The sequence below is a fragment of the Glycine max genome, chromosome 20, assembly GCF_000004515.6.
Source record: "Glycine max cultivar Williams 82 chromosome 20, Glycine_max_v4.0, whole genome shotgun sequence".
NCBI lineage: Eukaryota > Viridiplantae > Streptophyta > Magnoliopsida > Fabales > Fabaceae > Glycine > Glycine max.
Window position 1 is genome coordinate 32,703,606 of NC_038256.2, and position 19,944 is coordinate 32,723,549.

The following is a 19,944-nucleotide window of genomic DNA, read 5'->3' on the forward strand; positions in this document are numbered from 1 at the left end:
TAAAAACAGGATATAGTTGCAATTCTAAAGATAACTATAAAATTAACTAAGTAAATGCGAGAAATAAATAGATGATTAAAACGTTAGGCCTTTCTACTGAGTGACTTGATGCAATTAAAGGTTTTTCTCTATCTAATGTTGTTTTTGTGTTCTATGTTGAAGAAAATTATCTTAAATATCTAATGTCTCGCGTGAATGGGCTAATTCTAATTAAACTTCGTTCTCGGATCCCTCGTCGAACTTAGCCTAACCAAACAGCATTAAGATCACAGCATATTAAAAACTAGAGTCCTTGCACTCCGTGTCCAGACAATACAGTTATCTAGCCTTACTCTATCCAGTTCTAAGGATTCAAAACATTTCCCAATGCTAAAAATCCTAACTTTACACACAAATGGATGATCAAACCAAAAGCATGCAAGAATTAAGTGCAGATAGAAGCAATGAACACATCAAAACAATATTAAATAGATAGTAAAGAATATTTACATCAAGGCTCAGTAGAAATTCCCAACAAAAGATTTAGCCTTCCATGGCAAGTTATCACCTTTCAGTTACAATAGGAGGTTTTTGAAGCAAAATTCAGATTACACAGTGGTATGGATGTCTCCTCCACCTCTAAGAACCTAAAAATCACTCTAAAACCTAGAATCCTCTTAAAAGCTGAGGTTTTTGGTGCTCCCTTGCCCTGTTACGTCTCTATATTGCATAGGCTCTCAAGCTTCTTCTTTTTTCTATTTTTCGCCAACTTCAGCTTTTAAGGGCTTTCTGTCCTCGAAGACTCGCTTAGCGCCATTTTCGCGCTAAGCGCGAGTTAGTGAATTTTGGCTTAGCGCTTCAAGCGCGCTGAGCGCCAGAAGAGACAAACTACTCGCTGGGCAAGCTGATGGCGCGCTGAGCGCGTGCATGCGTGGCAGATTCTCTTCCAGATTCTCCTCACTCGCTAAGCGGGCTGATGTCTCGCTTAGCGGATGTTGCTCGATAAGCACATTTGTCTCGCTTAGCGAGACAATAGCTACAGTAACCTTCTATTTCTTCATCTTTTCACCTGAAACTGAAGTTGAAAACTCATTAATTCACATTGAAGGGTATATCTACTGCATAAAAATCAAACTAAACCTAAAAATATGTACAAACCTACAAAAAGAACCATAAATTGGAGGAAAGACATGATTTTCATAAAGCTTTTCAACACAAAAGTTAGTCGTAAATGACGACTAACAACTCCCCCAAATTTACAGTTTTGCTTGTCCTCAAGCAAAGAAAGAACAGTTCACTTGTCCTCAAGTGATAAGCTCACATTGGTTATTCAAAATTGTGTTTGTTCCAAAGAATTCAATCACATGAACACAAGTGGCAAGTAATGCTTTCAACCAACAGCTTCTCATAGAGATATACAGAATTTTAAAAATAGGAACATGGTTATTAAGCAACACAGGCGAAATAAGCTAGCAAGCAAGACAGATATCAAGGAAGGATCATCAAGCCAAATCCTCACGGTCACTGTTTCACTCAAGCACAAGTGTTTAGGCTATTTATCAACCAACAACCATCACAAGTCCCAACTTTTGAATTTCATCTCATGACTTACAATTATAAACACACAATTTGAATCCGAAGGACTTTTCTAGGCTTGTAATGAGGCTGGGCTGCAAACAATTCATGGTTTTTCTAGGATGCAAAAGCTTAAGTTCTAGGAGAGCATTCATCCTTAGATCAACTCTTTTTATCTTTTATTCCAGCTCTATTACTTGCCTTTCACTATTTACAACAATTTGCTTCACTTAGCTTCAATAACAACACACACTCAGTTTTTATTCTTGAATTTTTTCTTTTTTATTTTATTTTAGCAACTTTTATTTGCTACTTCTTTACAATTTTCTGTGTGGCTGTTATTTGTCTTACCACTCTTATCTTCACCCAACAATCTCCCCTAAATTTGGGACAAATTTGCTTTGAACCACAATACTCTCCTACAACCTAAGAAAAGGTAGATGGAGATTACAATTTACAAGCTCAGGGTTCAAGTCAATTAATCAATTTTCAGCTCAACATAGGTGCAAGGGATAAATCATTCATGAATAGGGTAAGCTCTTTGGCTAAGTGGCTATTTCAATCAATCATGGTCTTCATCATCTTCAAACTCATGCATTCATTCAATAATCAGAGATTCATGCAAAAATCGGTACCCAATGCTAGTCGTTCTCTCACAGTTAAAGATCACACACTCACTGGGTTGTGACTCATGATTACCTTCACAATTTATCTGTCAAACCAACTAACATTTTTAGTCATGTCCCTAATTCATGTTCTTTCTCTCCTAATTACTGCATACTTATTCAAAGTAGGCGATCTACGCATCATAATTCACTCAATCCATGCAATTGATCAATTCAATTCATACCCAAACACAAGATTTTCAGATCAAATCAAACCACTACATAATCAAAACGGTAAAGTGTTCACAGCAAGCTGTAAATTTTTCTAACTAAATAAACTGAAACATAAACTAAAATTAAAAGCATAACAAATAATCATGAAAATGTATCAGAAACAGGAAAAGTAAATAAAGATCCTATCAAAGCTCCTCCTGTGGTGATGTCTGCTCGCCATGAGGTGAAGAAGGAGTATCCTGGGCTGGCTGAGGTGTCTCCTGTGCAGCTGTAGGCCAGGGATCCCAAGTACTCTGTGTCGCCTGTAAATCTGCTGCATAGTTTGTGTCCTCTGCGCCTTCTTCATCCTCAAAGACCTCCACAACAGGTGAAATAGCAGGTGAAACCTGTGGAGTCGTCTCTGGCGTGGCCTCGTGTGCGACCTCCGATTGAGGCTCCTGGGCTGCGGAAGCCTCACCTCCCCCCAAAGGAGAAGGCTGGACTCCTGGCCAGGCCACCTGTGCCATGGAATCCTCCATGCTAATAATGGGCCGATGCTAAGTCAAGTCATGAATACTCTGCATCACCAGGCATAAGCCATGGTGGAGGCTCTGCAACATCGGCACTGTGACATCAAAGCTCAGAGCGGAGGTGTCGGCAGGTGCTGGAACTGATGATGGTGGAAGAGAAGTAAGGGAAGCTGATGTAGAAGCAGGAGCAGAAGAGGGGGATGTTGTGGATGCCTCTGATGGTCCCCTAGCCCTAGCCTTGCGGGTCCCTGGAAATACGATCGTGGGATCGTCCAGGTTCCAGCAGTTCTTCTTTATGTAAGTCAAATTAATGGCAGGGCTGAGGGACTCAAAAGTCAGAGAATCTGAAACTACTCCTCGAGCCACGCAGAGTGCAGTAATGAGGGTTGGAAAGTCGAGCCTAGAGGAGTTGAACTAGGCCATTTGTGAGATATGGCCTGAAATGAGGAAGCCCACATCCATATCCATCCTCATGACCAGCCCATAGACTAACCTCGCCCTGTCCATAGTAAGGTCAAACGTGTGAGAGGTGGGGGGCGAGGTTGGAGTATGAAAGCACACTCCACGCCTGAGCTAAGGTAGTCAAGTCCTTCCTCAGGAGCTTTAAGGGCGCTCCTTCAGCATTTAAAGCCAACCCACACCCTGGAATACAAAGCTTGGAGGCAAGCTCCTGAGGATCAGTGCGCGTTCGGCAAAATCTAGAATAAGCTGTGAGGTGCTCCCCTGGCTACAGGAGTGGTGGTGTCTCTAGAAATGCATTCAGTGATGTCGCATCAAACTTAATCAGCTTTCCTCTGACTCAAACCTGTTTTGGAGATTTATCTTCTGGATCATACAGTTTCGGGTAGAACTCCTTGACCAGGGCCACATCAATGTGTCCGTCCATATGCTGGGTCAAGGCCTTGTGCCAGTTCCGCCTGATCAGCTCCCAACAGAATTCATCGTACTCAATGCCAAAAAGGTTAACATTCCTCTTCGAAAGGATGTTTCAGGAGTGAATGTTCTGTGAATATCGATCCCAAGCGCCCTCAGATGTGAACCTGGTGGTGTCATAGGGCTCTTGGGGCCGAGATGTTGTGGCTTTTCTCTTCCTAGAGGCCATCTGCATCAAAAATAGTCATAGGATTCAAGTTAGACAGGTTTTATTTCAAACTGGAATAAGAAAAATAAAATAGAAAAACAGACTAGGCGCTTAGCGAGACTAGCTCGCTTAGCGCGCCTTATGAAAATAACAACACTCGCTTAGCACGCAGGGCGCGCTTAGCGCGACAACACAAAAACACACACTCTGGCTAAGCGAGACACACTCGCTTAGCTGAAACAACACAGTGGCTAAGCGAGCATGGCTCGCTAAGCCTTATTCCCTCACAGAGCGCTAATTACGCTTAGCGAGACTGACTCGCTTAGTGCGACACATTACACAGGCTTAGTGCCATTAGGCGCTTAGCCCAAACTTACTACTAGGACTTAATTGGCTTAGTGAGTAGGCTCGCTAAGCCCAATTCCAAAATAAAACAAAACAGAGAAGAAATTGCGCTTAGCGAGACCGACTTGCTTAGCGCATGAACAAAAAGTTAGAAAATTAAGTTACCTTGGGCTCAGCGAGACTGACTCTCTTAGCCCAGGCTTATTTACTAAAAGAGGTTGGGTGGCTTAGTGAGGTTGACTTGTTGAGCCACTAAGAGAAGACCAATAGCCTCTTAGATTCTGACTCAAGCAACACAACTCACTAAGCGCGGAATGCCAGCTTAGCGAGTTCATACGAACACTTAAACAAAACTGAAAATTTAAGCACTCTCCAAGCTAAAGTGCGGTGGCTTACCGAGTTCATACAGAAACTCATATATTCATACAAAAATGATGACCCACTTAGCGGGATAGGGCCGACTTAGCGAGTTCATCCGAAAACCCAGAAATTCAATAAAAACTTATGAACTCGCTTAACGCACAGGCGCGCTTAGCGAGCACATCGAAATTTCTAGAAAACTTGGGGCTTTTCATCCCCTAACCATAGGCCCCTATTACGCCTCAAAACCTAATCAAAACACAGCAAAAGAACATACATTGCATTCGAAATTAAACCCTTAACAACATAGCATCTAATAACTATCCTAACAGCAGCATTGCAAATCACACAATTGAAACTTTAAAACAGTAAAATAAGGCTTCCACCTTAAGGTTCAAAACAAAAAATTAAAATGAAAAGTTAGGAAGAACTTACTTGAGTTGCGGCGAAAGGGAGCAATAGGAAAGCAAGTGAAGCAAAGTGGGCATAATGGAAGCACAATGCAGAGAGTGCGAGAGTGAGTGAGAAATGAGGAGTGTATGCACAAAGTAACTGCCTAAGGCAGTTAAGCCTTATTTTTGGCAGTTTCGACTGCCTCGCTTAGCGCGGGTGACTCGCTAAGCGAGCACTCAATGACTTGAGTTTTCAGAATTCAAAATCACGCGCTTAACGGGAAAACTCACTCAGCTCAATTCAAAAATTAGAAAATCCTGAAAAGGATTTGGGTTTAGCGCGAAGGTTACGTGCTGAGCGAGTTCTGCAACTCTGATTGGTCTACAACTCTCACTTAGCGGGCCATGGGCCGGCTTAGCGAATAAAATGCTTCCTGATGTAGTAGTGGGGCTTGCTTAGCGAGAGACTCTCGCTTAGCGCAATTCCAAACCCGAGAGGGATTTGGGCTTAACGGGCTGACCCTCTAGGCCCAATTCTCATAAATGGTCCAACAAAGAGGAAATTGCGCTTAGTGCACAGAGGCATTTAGCGAGATGCAGCTGTGCGCTTAGTGAGATGCAGCTGTGCGCTTAGCGAGATGACTCGCTTAGCCCAATTCCAAAAGATGAAATTATAGAGAAGTTTTGGGCTTAGCACACAGGGCTCGCTCAGCGAGGCCCTTTCAGCCAATGAGTAGGGGTTGATGCGCTTAGCGCGAGAAGTGACTCGCTTAGCGCGTGAACAAAGATTCACTTAACGCACGAGGCTCACTGAGCGAGTGGATGGTTGAAAAATTTTCTAAGTTATTTTTCCATCCACAGCTTCAGAGAAGCTTAATCAACCCCAAATCAAAATGCAAAACATGTTGATGATTCATTCAAGCAATCACAAACAAGTAATCCTAACTGGATACATACTCCCATGTATTTTTTTCACCGATTAAATATTTGCACTTCGTCTTCACATTCTTATCGATATGAAACCTGCACAACAAATTTGTACACTCCGGGAACACAGTTTTCACTGCATTCATCAGTGCTAGGTCTCTGTCAGTGACAATAACAACAGGGAGGCGATCGTTTCTTAAAAATAGGCCTCGAAATCGTTCCAAAGCCCATACAATATTATTAACACGCTCAACCTCCAGATATGCAAACCCAGCAGAGAATGTCATCGCCGTTGGTGTCACTCCAACAAAGTCAAGTAGTGGGAGTTTGTACCTGTTTGTTTTGTAGGTATTGTCTATAAAAAACACCAGATGACATGCATTGCATAACTTTACTGCATCTGGGTGACACCAAAACAGATCACGCACCACAACTTCATCCTTCAATCTATGCCAATGAATGTATTGATCACGTTCGAGAAGCTTCATCAGATGTTGCATTTCGGTATCAGCTCCTCTTATTGAAGAACAATATGCACTTCTTGCATTGTAAATTTTCTTTATCGTGGTGCAACTATTGGCATTGTGTTCCTTCAACGTTAGCAAGATGTTTTTTGGTTTTACCATCGACTTTGTCATATCAGCAATAATTTTCTTTTCATCCTTAGTCAATCGCCCAACATATGGATGTCCAATTAAGGACTTGGCCAATTCATGATTGTGAATACCACAGATCAACTTCACCATCCAACCTTCCCCTCCATGCACTGGTTTCCCACGAAGCCTGAAGGGACAACCACATTTCCTACTCCCAGTGTCTTTTCTAACGAATTCTTTATTCCTACACTTGTACGTTCCTTTCACACCCAATTAAGACAAATGAACTTCTTCCTCTGTTACCGGTATCTGTGTCAGACTTCATAATCACTGCAACAAATTCATTTTCATGGGCAACTGTTCGAGCCCACTGCAAAGCATCATCTCGAGTACCAAATACCTACAACGCAACCCCAACATATTAATTTTTATACAAAACATCAATTCAACCAAATGACTCAAACTAATCAACATGATTACCGTAGACGTATTAAAAACATTTGAACAATCGACATGTGGTTCAGTCACACCACATTCTTCTTCATTATCATAATCATAATCCATATGAACTTCTTGTGACATCGCATAGTCATACGCCCATTGATCATCGTCCATGTTAAGGACATATGCATCATACACAAGTACATACAAATTATCATATAACCACATCCAAAAATTTAGTACATATTAACTAACAAACATATTAACAGGACATATACATCATACAGAACTATATTCAAATTATTATATAACCACATCCACAAATTGAATACATATTAACTAACAAACATATTAACAACTAATACAAATACATTCTAAATTTATAACTACATTATTTACTTAAACTAAACTTAACACTATAATAAACAACTAATAAAGCAATTTTCTACTACAACAAAATACAATTATGTTACCTAAATCATTTAATATTATACCAAAATCATTATACCTAATTAAACCAATTATCCACACACACACACACACACACACACACACACACACACACACACACACACACACACACACACACACATATATAAATTTTAAAACAAAATTAAAAAAATTTATTAATAATGGTAACTTCTGGAAGTACTTCTTCCGGAGTATCTTGGGCTGGCTGAGGTGTCTCTTGTGCAGCTGTAGGCCTGGGATCCCAGGTACTCTGTGCCGCCTGTAAATCTGTTGCATAGTCTGTGTCCTCTGTGCCTTCTTCATCCTCAAAGACCTCCACAACAGGTGAAATAGCATGTGTCCTCTGCGCCTTCTTCATAGTTTGTGTAACTTATAGTGATGCAATTTGATCCTCCGATATCTTCTGATTTAAAATTTCACATGTATCACCTATATCTTTTCACTTGATATGCTTTATATATACAAGGAAGGGATAAATTCTTTTCCCAAAGATCATATTTATTATTTTGTGACACTCTTTACCCCAACATACATATAAATAAAAAAAAACATACAAAAATGTGGAATTTAATTAAACCAATTTTCTTCAAATCACGTAAACAAATTCATGTGGGTAAAAAGATCACATTCGCTTCACTATTACCAAATAAAACTTATTAAAAACATATCCAGCTTAGAACAAGGCCATCCAAGTTTACAAAAGAACTCAAGTTAAGCAGCGATATCAAATAAAGTAAAATAACATGTTCAGAACATCATACAATTGAAATAAAAACTTATGCAATGTCACATCCTATCAGAGCATTGTGTCTCAGTATCCTCTAGCACGAGGTTCTTTCAAGCCATCCACCTAACCATCTGCTCCCATAAACACAAGGTTCAAGATCATCACAGGATCCAAACACAAACAACACACATGGAGTGAGTTATCACGTTCCTAAATAGGTAGAGATTAACGAAAGCACACACACACACTCACATACACATATGTCTAATCAAAGTATAACAAGCTCAACTTAGCACAATTCGCATCATTTTACCACTCATTGCGTAACATCACTTGTCCCAAGGATTTAATCACAAATCACATTTCACACCTTCACAATAATCATGTGTTCAAAACAACACATCTCACACTCACACAATTCATTAGATACCATCACGTAAAAAGTCACAATGATCATTAAATAGGCGTTATACAATAGATACACTAAGACTCAATCATATATGCAATGTGGTACCATGTCAGTGAAAAACTTCGTCGGGCACCTAGGAATACATGACAAGACAGACCACACACTGGTAAGTTAGGTCACTCTCACTAGGTAAAATCTTAAGGAGACCAGTCAGGGTCACATTGTTTTGCGAGAATGCTCTAACCATGTAAGATCGGAACAAACTTAAAAGAGCACTCAAACCGAGTGTATTAACCCATAAGGCCTAAACTCCGAAGAGTCTGTCAAGGCCTCTCCCTCCTGATTCAGGTTCAACCCAAAAAGCATTTTAGCACACAGACTCTATCTATGAACTATACAAAACACACGACTTCTCAATAGTTTTCAAAATAATTTTATCTCATCGCGCCTCAAAGTGATTAAACTCATCAGGTTCCCACGATGGTTCCTATCACAATACTCGTTGTGTCTTAACTCGTCACCCCTAAAGGTTCTTATAGTTGTGTAATTGCATAGTTCATAGCTCACAACTCAATACATTCAATATCTCAATACACATATATCTTACAATTCATCACATATTTAATTTATCACTTAGTCATAATTTCAATCGCAATTTCATGATCCCAATATAACAATTTCTCATGCTAATCTAGTAAATCTTTTCCAAAACACAAACAAATTATACAAAAATGCTTCTCACAATATGGAGAGTAAAACCCCTCAAACAATTTCACATAATCATATAAAATCAAAGGAATAAAAAACACAAGAACACTCAATTTTATCAACCAATTTGCATCAGGACATCAATTTGTCTGTCAAACACAAAAATATCGTAATTATAATCGTAAAAAAAGAATTATAATTCAATAAACATCCCAAAATAAACTCTAATTTAATCATCTAAGGATCCTTATACATGTTCATTGTAACCCCAATTGTGATGAACTCATCTCTTACCTCTAAGCGGACTCACGTGTATAGTCCAACAATGATAACAACGTCCCTAGCAATTCCCTAAGATTTTTCAAGCTTTTCTTCTGGTTTCTCTGCTAGGGTTTCCAAGCGTTAGAGAGAATGAGAAGGGATTGAAGCCTTCATTTCACTATCTCCATATGAGGGATATTTCTCTCATCATAGTATTTATTTTTCAAATCCCAACTGTGGGGATTTTCGAAAATGAGTTCCAAACCTGTTATTTAAATTTCATGACAATCCAACGGTCAACAAGTCCGAAATCATAATTTTTCTGAAATAGGTTTAAGTGTATGCGGGAAAAGAGAAGATTTTGGGGGAGGGAGAAGGGAAAACAAATTTGAGAGGAAAAGAGAGTAGAGACATGTGGTAAATGTAAAAAATGACCTAATATGTCTCTATTTATATCTAGGGTACTCTCATCCTATTATATACTCTATTTTTCTTTATTTTATAAAAAGGAACTCTATTTTACTCTATCAAATGACAGTTTTTTTTTCATTTTCTAAAAAATCACATATTTATTTTATTTACCTTAAAATATTATTTTAATTAATAAAACTATTTATTCTTATTTATTTAATTATAAAAACCTCATTATTTTCTTTAAAATATATTTATTTTTAAATAAAATCATTTTTAATTTATCTTACGAAATATTATATTTTTCACTAATGAACAAAAGTTTAAATAGTCTCATGTGTTGCGTGAAGCAAATCAAGTTGTAAATTTATTGCCAAATTATAGTGAATCCTATGTTGTATTAGCAAATGTTTCTGCAACTTTTTTCCCTCACGAGTTTCAAGCTTTTCTTCTGGGGGTTATTCAACCCATGTCATTCACCCAAAAAATAACGTAGATCATATTTATAAAAAATTATATTGATTCAAAATTATTTGATACCTCATTTATATAATTAAAATTGACATTATATATACTTTTAAAATACATAAGAATGCATATATTTGATTACAATAAAAAAAATCAAATTTTATTGATGGGGTCGAATTATATAGGTATAGTAATGTGTGTCTCATATTAGGTGGAAATAATTCTCAATATAAAAATGTAAAAACTTTAAATTTGAAACACAATCATATATGAATGGTCAAAATTAAAAATTATTTAGTGATCACATGACCACTACTATATTTTTATTTTAATCTTAATATTTTTAGCAACCAAAAAGGTGATTATCCAAAACATTATAATTATATACACCCCCTCTCTCAAAAGTTGTTGAGTAATTTTTGATACTTGAGTTCTTTAATCAGGATCTTAGGTTTGTTTTTCAACTTGGCATAGAGTCGCAATCAGAGGTACCTCCTGATTAAACAAAAAAAATACATCTCCTCTAAGATATGGATGTCAAACCTTTTGCATTTACATCACTTAGTGTGAATTTGAATGTGCATTGTTATATCAACGTGGTTTTGTAAAATAAATTTTAAATTAATATGATTTTTGTTTGAATAACATATTAGGAAAGTGTTTTTTTCATGGATATGTTGTTTGAATATTTTGAATCAAATTTGATTATGAGTGTGTAATTAACAAAATGAATTTTAATGGGCATGTATACTTTTTTTATATTATTATTTTTCACTTTATGCTAATTATTAAACAAAAAAATATGTGTAAAATATTTTTATTTTTAAAATAGAACCTATAACGCTTATAAAACATTAAAATTAAACTAAATAGATAGTTAAAGCATTAAAGTTTTAATATATTTTTTGGTCCGTAAATTTTTTCAAATTCTTGTTACATTGATAACTCATTAACTTATCATGTTATTATCATGTTATTAATTGATATGAACATACCAAGGATAATTTGTTTAATTAAGTAGTGTATATAAATTCTTGTAAACTTTATAATACTTAAATTTAATTCCTATTATGGATAAAACTTGAGTAGTCATATTTAAGGCACAAAACCACACTCCTAAATAAGCTTCTTATCCATAAAATGCTTGATGGGGATTCAGATATTAAGCACAATTTGGTGCATAAGTTAAAGAAGAAATGAGTCACATCTTTCTAGGAGAGAAAAGGTACACGAGTGGCGTTTGCCCACTAATGCACCTGAAGACCATAAAGAGGGGTTGGAAGCTACTGAAATTGTAAAATTTGATGAGAAAGTCTGCACATGCTATTTCTTCAAGTAGAACGCACATGTGGGTTAAACATGCACAATGAAAAAGCTGACTAGTAGTAGTTTTAGTGGGACTATAGGTATGACCAAGCCGTATATATATATATTTTTTGGCCTTAGATAAAGTTTGTAGGTGAGTCTTATCTATTTTTTTTTATTCTTTCATTTTTTTAAAAAAAATTAATTAAAATTTAATATTTAAGTAAATCTTATAATATAAATTATCTTAAATTGAATCTAGAAAAAATGAATTTTAAATTTTGTTTGAGAATGACAACAATTGCAAGTATTATTAATTATATTTTATAAACATTATATTCATATAAAAAGGATTAATTTTTTAATATAATTTAATATTTTTAATAAGACATTAATTTTTCTGTATTTCTTTTAATATTTTTAATTTAGGAAGAAAAGTTAACATCAGTGTTATGCTAAAACTTAAATTTAGTTCAAGACAAATATAATATTTTTTTCAATTCACTTTTTTTACAATTTTCAATTATTATGATTCAAATAAAAAGTACAAAGTAATTTTATATTTTACAATAAAAAAAATAAGTAATCTCGCCACTCTCATTTTCATCAAAATAGTTTATGGGTCTTCTCCTCACTTATATGGTGATCAACCTTTCCACTTCTACCCGATGTGGGACTTCACCTCACACTTGTAACCCAACACATTCCCCCTCAAGTGTGAGTCTCTTCTACATGGTAGTCTTCCCCTCGAGCGGAAGTCTTTATAATCCATGAGTATAGTCATGGCCACCTGCGGTACTTGCCCTGCCCGCTAGCCATCTGGCCTCCCCGCTTCACCTGCAGGGCACGTTGTGCCGCTAGCCATTCTGGCCACCTGCAGTACTTGCATACTCGTCTGAGCCGATCACCAACTTGAACCATCAGCTCTAATACCAAATGTTGGAGAGATTCGAGGGGTACACCTGTGAACCACGAGCCATCACATAAGGAGACCTGACACCACACTCTAACCCAAAATAAGACAATAGCCTAATTGGCCTTACCATTGCTACGTTACTGAGTATAACTCTCCAATCTTAATTTTAATTTTTAAATTTCACAATATTGAACAAAATTACATGTGGTCCACTTTCTATTGAAAAAAAAAATGTAATTTGGCTCCTTGAAATTTCAACATCCACAAAACTTAGATTTAATAGTATATTTTTTTTAGTGTTTTGTTATTTATAATTAGAATTAGATATTTACATCCTCTAGTTATTTAATGTGATTAGATGCATAGAAACCTATTTCCAAACACATACATGTAGAGTATTGAGGTGATTTTTTTTTAGATTAATAAACATAAAAAGATCATTAAAAAAACTACATTTAAACTTTGTATTTTAAGTATAAAATTCATTGCTTGAGCAGGTGACCTAACACATATAATAGAACCAGTGCACTATAAGCATGTGTTTAATGCTCCTCTTTTTATTTTTAATTTTAGTTTTTTTTTACAACCTTTCAAAGAACTCCATTCTAAAATGACTTTTTTTAGTGGATATTCTAAAATAACTCTCTTGAAGCCAACTCAAAATTTATACCATGCCTAAACAATACATAACTCCGCTAGCACGTTACTTAATTTTCATTATTATCTGCCTATATGTGCATTCCTTAAAAAAAAGTAAGAGAGAATATTTTGTCCAGTTACATAATGCAAATCCCGTGATTAACTATTTAAATCCACTATAATATCTTATCAAAGCTTTGAAATTAAATTTGGTTCCCATCTATAGATTAATTGCACACGAAGTTTGTCTCTGACCTTACTAGAATGGGTTAATCAACTGATATCATCAATAGAAAATCTTTTGGCTAATTTCCCAACAATAGCAAGAGTTTGAGTCGTACAGTAGTATATGTTGTTATAAAGAAGGCATTAAGTCAAAATTGACAAGAAATCAATTTGGTGGACGAACTATAAGTGCTTCCCAGGCACACAACAACCTATTATTAATCACTCCTAAACACTTTCTATGTTACCCCCTAATATCAATTTACTCAAACTCAATTAAGTTCAAGGTATAGTTGAAATTGATGGAGCAGCAACAATGAATTAGTAAACAAAGTTTTGGAACCATGGATTTTTTTTTAATGGACATGATTGTATCTTTGAGAAATATTATTGTGGCATTTTGAACATAAGGATATAATAATTGAAAAATAAACATTATGTGTGTTGCTCTCGCCCATCCAGCGCAACTGCGCTTCATTTAATGGTTAATGCTATGCATTCACCTTCCTACCTACTATATACCAAAACGATATTTTATTCCTTTATTTTAATTTTTGTCGTTTAAAGTTAAAATATAGTGTGAATTAAGAAAATAATTAATCTCTTTGTTTTTATTAGAATTATTTATATATTTCTAATATGTCATTTATCTTATTCACTTTTTTTTTTTACATTTCATACATTATTGCTCTTTTTATAAAGGTATGATTCAGATAATAATAATAATAATTAACATCATTTTAAAATGTTAAAAATGAAAAATAAATAAACAGAATTTTTCTTTAAAAGTCACAAATAAAAAAAAACGGAGGTAGTCTTTATTTTGTTAACATCAACTCTTAAGATGAACTTTTAAGTATCTAAAAGTGGTGAGTTTTATATTTGGGAAGAAATTATTTGGTACATAAAAAATGCAAAACTATCATAAATACTTTACATCCTATAATAAAAACTTATCAATTTTACATGATTACAATATTTTTCAAAAGATATTTATGCAAAAAAGTTTATAATAGTATATCTATGGCTAAGATTTCATGAACAGAAACAAACCCATGTGTTAATAAGGTAGAAGAATCTAGCAAGTGTGGACCTTGATTTTGAGTCACATAATGAAAAGCTACTCTTAAAAGAAGAGGAAACCACCCACAACTCCAACCCCTCACAAAAGATTAATGGCACTCAACTACACACACACTATCTGGAAACCCCTTTTATTGCCAAAGTGAATGCCCTCTTCTACCCACCTATGTTACTTATGCCACTTCATGGCGCCTACTTTCCCAGCCTGGACTTAGTAATTACATTAATTAAACTGACAAGGTAGCTAGTGTTTGTGTTCCCACTAAGATATAGTAACAACTAAATGAAGAAAAAAGTTGAATTCAGATCTGTCGCTTTTTATGCTTAAACAAGAAAATGACACCACAATTCATGTATGTCCTACACCTCAAAATATAACTGTTTCATGAATCTTTCAAAATCCTGGTTTTATTATGTTGATCTATGTTTTTTTTTTATAACACAGCCATGCTCTTTATTTTCAATATTTGCATAGAAAAATAAAATGAATATAATAAGCATACGCTGTCATTGTACAAGATTTTAAACCATTAACCAAAAAAAAAAAAATCGTACCTTAACATGACCTGTGAGATGATTAATGTAAAAATCAACAAATTTATTATACAATATTTTAGGAAATATAAGTTTGGTCCAATAATTGAAAAAGAATGAAGAGAAATGAAAAGAACAAGATCGTAAGTTCGAATCCTCTAACATGTAAACTGAAATTTTTAATAAAAACTAATAAATTAACATTTGACAATAGAAAAAAAAACTATACAATGTTTTAATTAATTCATAAATGAGAATGTTTTAGCATGACCTATAAGATTAAATGACAATGTTTTAATTCATTCATAAAATATATCACATTATATTCTCGAGTCTTGACTACGGTCAGAGCGTACGCACATTTTGGGGTGATTTGATTTATGATTTCCTAATGAAAGTATTAAAAAAAACTTCGTACCCCATTGCCCAGAGGCTCTTCGCTATGCGAAGATATGGGGGAGGGATGTTGTACGCAGCCTTACCCTTGCATATTCAAAGAGGCTGTTTCCGGATTCGAACCCATGACCAACAAGTCACCAAGGTACAACTTTACTGCATGAATTTAATACAATATTATATAGAGAGGTACTGGCCTGATATGAAGCAAAATCAAGCAGAAGATAATAAAGTTTCAGCTGGGGTTATAAATGAATGTCACAGGTGACAGCATGGTGGATCAGCAATGCTGTGCCTCTTCAAGTCAATGCAATCTTGTCATAATGTGATTTTCCTACGTAAGTAGAGTGGTTTAAACAGTGCAGTGACAGCATCATCAGTCACTTCTTTTTCATCAATATGGTAATCTCATCTTGGCCTCTACAACAGCATTGTACCCTTATGCAGCACCATAATGGAAAGAAATCAAGAGATTTGAGCTGAGTGGTGGTGGTGGTGGATGTATGTTGATTCTCTAACACGTACAAAAATCTAGATCTCACAAGGTTGTAGTGCCAGATTCTTTTTTCTGGTGAAAAAGAAAGTTATAGAATCTTGGGAGAATTATTGTTTGTATATCTTTTCATGATTGTAAAAAGTAGCTGCCAATTCAACATTCAATTTTCAGAAAACTTTTTTTTCTAGAAGAGAATGACCTAGCCTATAAATGACATCCTAACGATATTGCAATCATAAAGACACAAAATATCAGCTTTGGAGGTTCAAACATAGCAGATTAAATAAAGAAAGTTATCAACAGATGCTACGAATCCAACATTTTGTGATTTAATTCAAAGTCTACCACAGGAACAAGCATCTTTAATAGATTGATAACCGATAGAGAGACAGCACCAATGTACAGTATTTCCCTTCATAAGACTATCTGCAAATTTCAAACAATGTAAAGTCCCTCACTCCATCCTTAGGGAAAGATAGCAATTTATAATTCAGTATTCATTCATTCATTGAATAGGCACTATGGACCGCCTAGACAAGTTTAAGGGAAAATTAACATACTGGCAAGAAAACTAGACCTTATGACTTGATCATGATACAATTATACAAAAGAACTATAATAGAAATACAAGCACCAACAAATCAACACCAGCTTAAAAATTAAGATACCAATACTAGTTTCTGTGGTATTCATGACAACAATTCTAACAAAGCATACTCTAAGCAGTAAGCAATCTGTACATAAATATATATATATACAAGTTCAGCATGAACTTCTATGCCCCTTTGTAAATATGACTGCTTATCCACTGCGCAAGTCAAACTGTAAATAAATACAATTATACTTTCCAAGTCTTCAACAGTATTAATCTTCAAAACCAAAGTCCATAGTTCCACATTGTATTGAGATGATATCCTACGATATTTAAAATCAAGAAAATGCTCACCACCATATTGAAGATTTCAAATTTTAAAATGTGTTCAATTGAGAAAAGAATCTCCACATTGCAATTGCCACTCCACACAATCTTCAAAATCAAAACTGCTTGCACAATCCAGTAGAGCATTTTGTTGGTGCTCATACCGGCATATGTAATTCAACCCAACAAGAATTTTGCAGATTGATTCCTCAGTCTTTTCCCTGTCAGCAAAGTATAATGTCTGAAGTAGCAGAACATTTGTCCTGCTAACGATTTGGTGTTGCTCAAAATTACGCTCACTTTGCCATCTGATCATGTTATGGGCAAGCGGGGCCAGCCACTTGAATATCCCATCAAGATTCTCCTTCCAATCATGGGCAAGAGGGGCATCATATATGGCCAAATTCTTGACATAGGACTTCAGTTTGGCCTTGAGAGATAACCTTAAGCTCGTAGGTAGCATCTGATATAGATCATCCCTTGCTTCCTCGCCAACTATATGTGGGTAGCGAAGCAGCTTCTCAATGACAATTATGACATTGGCATAGTGCAACGCTAGAGCACAGCCACCAAGAGTGGAAGGAGGAGCATAAATAGCTAACCTACTTTTGGGGCCTAATGTTGAGCAACATTGCACACCAGATTTGGCTTGTCTAAGATCTCCAGTGAAAGGAACACCACTTTGGCTATGACTTAGAATACCAGAATGGCACGTGTGATCCCTCTTCATGCTGTTATTCCCTATCCCAACACTGCGACAGCTACTATGATGGTCCTCCCTATTGACAGCATAGCCATCATCAACATCATCAAATTTTGAAACTGAGCTACTCAAACTTAGGCATTCCATGAAAAGTCTTCCTGGACTTGTTCCACATGGAAAACCAAAATCTTCAGGTCGAATAGGCACCAACTCACCTCTCCTCAAATCAATCTGAGGCCTACTAGTAGTTCCCCTTCTCTCCGCCACAGCCATTCTCCCAACCGAACCCAAATGAAATCCATTTCTCTTGCTCTGATTGCGCTTCAACTTCTCCGAACTCCTCGGAACATTAACATGGCCAGACACAAACCCCAATTCATTTTGTGTACCCGGGGAGCCTCCACCGAGCCCAAGGGCGTTCTTCCTTAAAGCAGATTCGCCAAAGATCACAGAAATCCTGGCATAAATGGTACAAACTGTCCTTGCCAACAACTCAACAACCTTATCAAAGTTCTGATTCCAAAGAGAAACATCCTTAAGATGCCTCACATCTTGCTTCTGCCACATGAGCTTCTGCTCAAAAGCCCTCCTACTCTCCTCGTGCTGGTTATGCTGAAACTTCTTCACTGCTTGCTCCAACTCATTCAACACCTCCATCTCACTGTACAAATTCCTAGTGACAGTAACATATCTATCCATTTTCCTCACCATTCCCTCCATATGCTTAACAAGGAATCCCAATTCCTTGACATCTATAAACCCACCAACAATGTCCCCATACACATGCTCAAACCCTTGCAAGGCAGGCTCAGAGCACTTCTTCCCCAACCTAGAGACCACACTAGCAACCCTATTCAACTCCTCAAGCTTCTCTGCCAGAGCCAGCTCAAGGAGATAGCCCTCATCAGAGGACACCAAATTCCTAACACCCTCTGAGCCCAAGATCTCATTCCTCAGCTTTGAGATCTCAGACTCTGACAGTGACCTGTGGAGGTGCACAGTTTTTGACATCACATTTGCTACCTCAAAAGAAAGAATACCTATGGTTTCTTTAGTATCTGACCTCTTGTGGCTCTGTTTTCTCTTTGTCAAAGTTTCAAGAAGAAGGGCATGCTTGAGATTGGAACTTACCTGGTTACCCATCTTTACAATCCAAGCTTCTGCAACCATAGCTGCAGCCACACACACACTTTTTTCAAAATGGGGTGTCCCAAAAACTCTGAAATTTCCAATTCTACAACCCCAAATGTGTAGCCTGTGGGAACATATGAAAACCAAAGTGAAATTCAGACACCAGAATAGATAGGCTTTGTGAGGGGAATTGGAGAGAGACCCATTAAGGGGAACAAGAAGAAGAGGCCAAAGGGTTATCAAAGTTGCAAACTTTGGTTGAATTGTTTGAGGGGCATGGTGATAATTGATAAATAAACAACAAGGGGAAGAAAGAAAGAAATGATGTGAATGGAAGAAGAGAAAGTGGAGAAGTCAGAGAGTGTTGAAGAAAGTTAAAACAGGGGAGAGAGAAAGGTAGGTGTGGTATGATGGTGGAAGGAAGGAGGTTGCAATTGTTGCAATAAGGGAGAGGGGGTTAGTTAATAGTTATAGCATGCGCCACAACAAATTTGAGTGCTAGGCGTGAAGAGAAGGAGGATAATGGGTGTACTTGATTGAGCACTGCAGCAATAACAAGAGAGAGAGAGAGAGAGAAGGTTTGTTGGTTCTTGAAGTTTGAGGGTGTTTGTTTGTTTGATGATTGGTGTCTGGTTTTCAAAAAGGGTATCAGAATTTTAGAAAGTGGACTGTGGACTAAAGGGGTTTTTAAATTTGGAAGCATTGTAGCTGCTCCATTCATTCATTCAATTCCTCTCGATTTTTTTTATGGGTCTCGTTGTGACCTCAGGAGTCTTAAGGAAATCACAAAAAATTAGGCAAATTACATTTGACACTCCACGTTGATTCTATGGATGTGTAATTTTTTTCAAAGAAAATGAGTGTGTCGTTTATTTGAGTAAAAATTAAGTTTGGTTTTCTTAAAACTCATCGGATATTATACTATACTATAGGAGTATTTGGCTACAAAATAGCCGAATACTCGATGAATCTATAACTTCAAATATCAATTTTCAAAGTTTCAGGTATTTGGGAGATCGAATGGCCAAATACACTCCTAAAAAATAACGAGTTCAGGAATTAAGACTCTAGAGCACCAAAACAGGTTCCCGGATGTTC

The 19,944-nt window shown here is 36.3% G+C and overlaps 1 protein-coding gene across 1 annotated transcript; it reads right to left on the reverse strand.

The window, feature by feature from the left end:
- Positions 1–16,575: 16,575 nt before the first annotated feature.
- Positions 16,576–19,621, reverse strand: LOC100805617 (protein PSK SIMULATOR 1). Its single transcript, XM_003556882.5, has one exon. The coding sequence runs from the start codon at positions 18,883–18,885 to the stop codon at positions 17,074–17,076; it is 1,812 nt and encodes a 603-aa protein (XP_003556930.1). The 5' UTR covers positions 18,886–19,621; the 3' UTR covers positions 16,576–17,073.
- Between the last annotated feature and the right edge of the window lie 323 nt (positions 19,622–19,944).

Coding starts and splice junctions, on each gene's coding strand:
- LOC100805617 (XM_003556882.5), bottom strand. CDS start 18,885: ATGGTTGCAGAAGCTTGGATTGTAAAGATGGGTAACCAGGTAAGTTCC.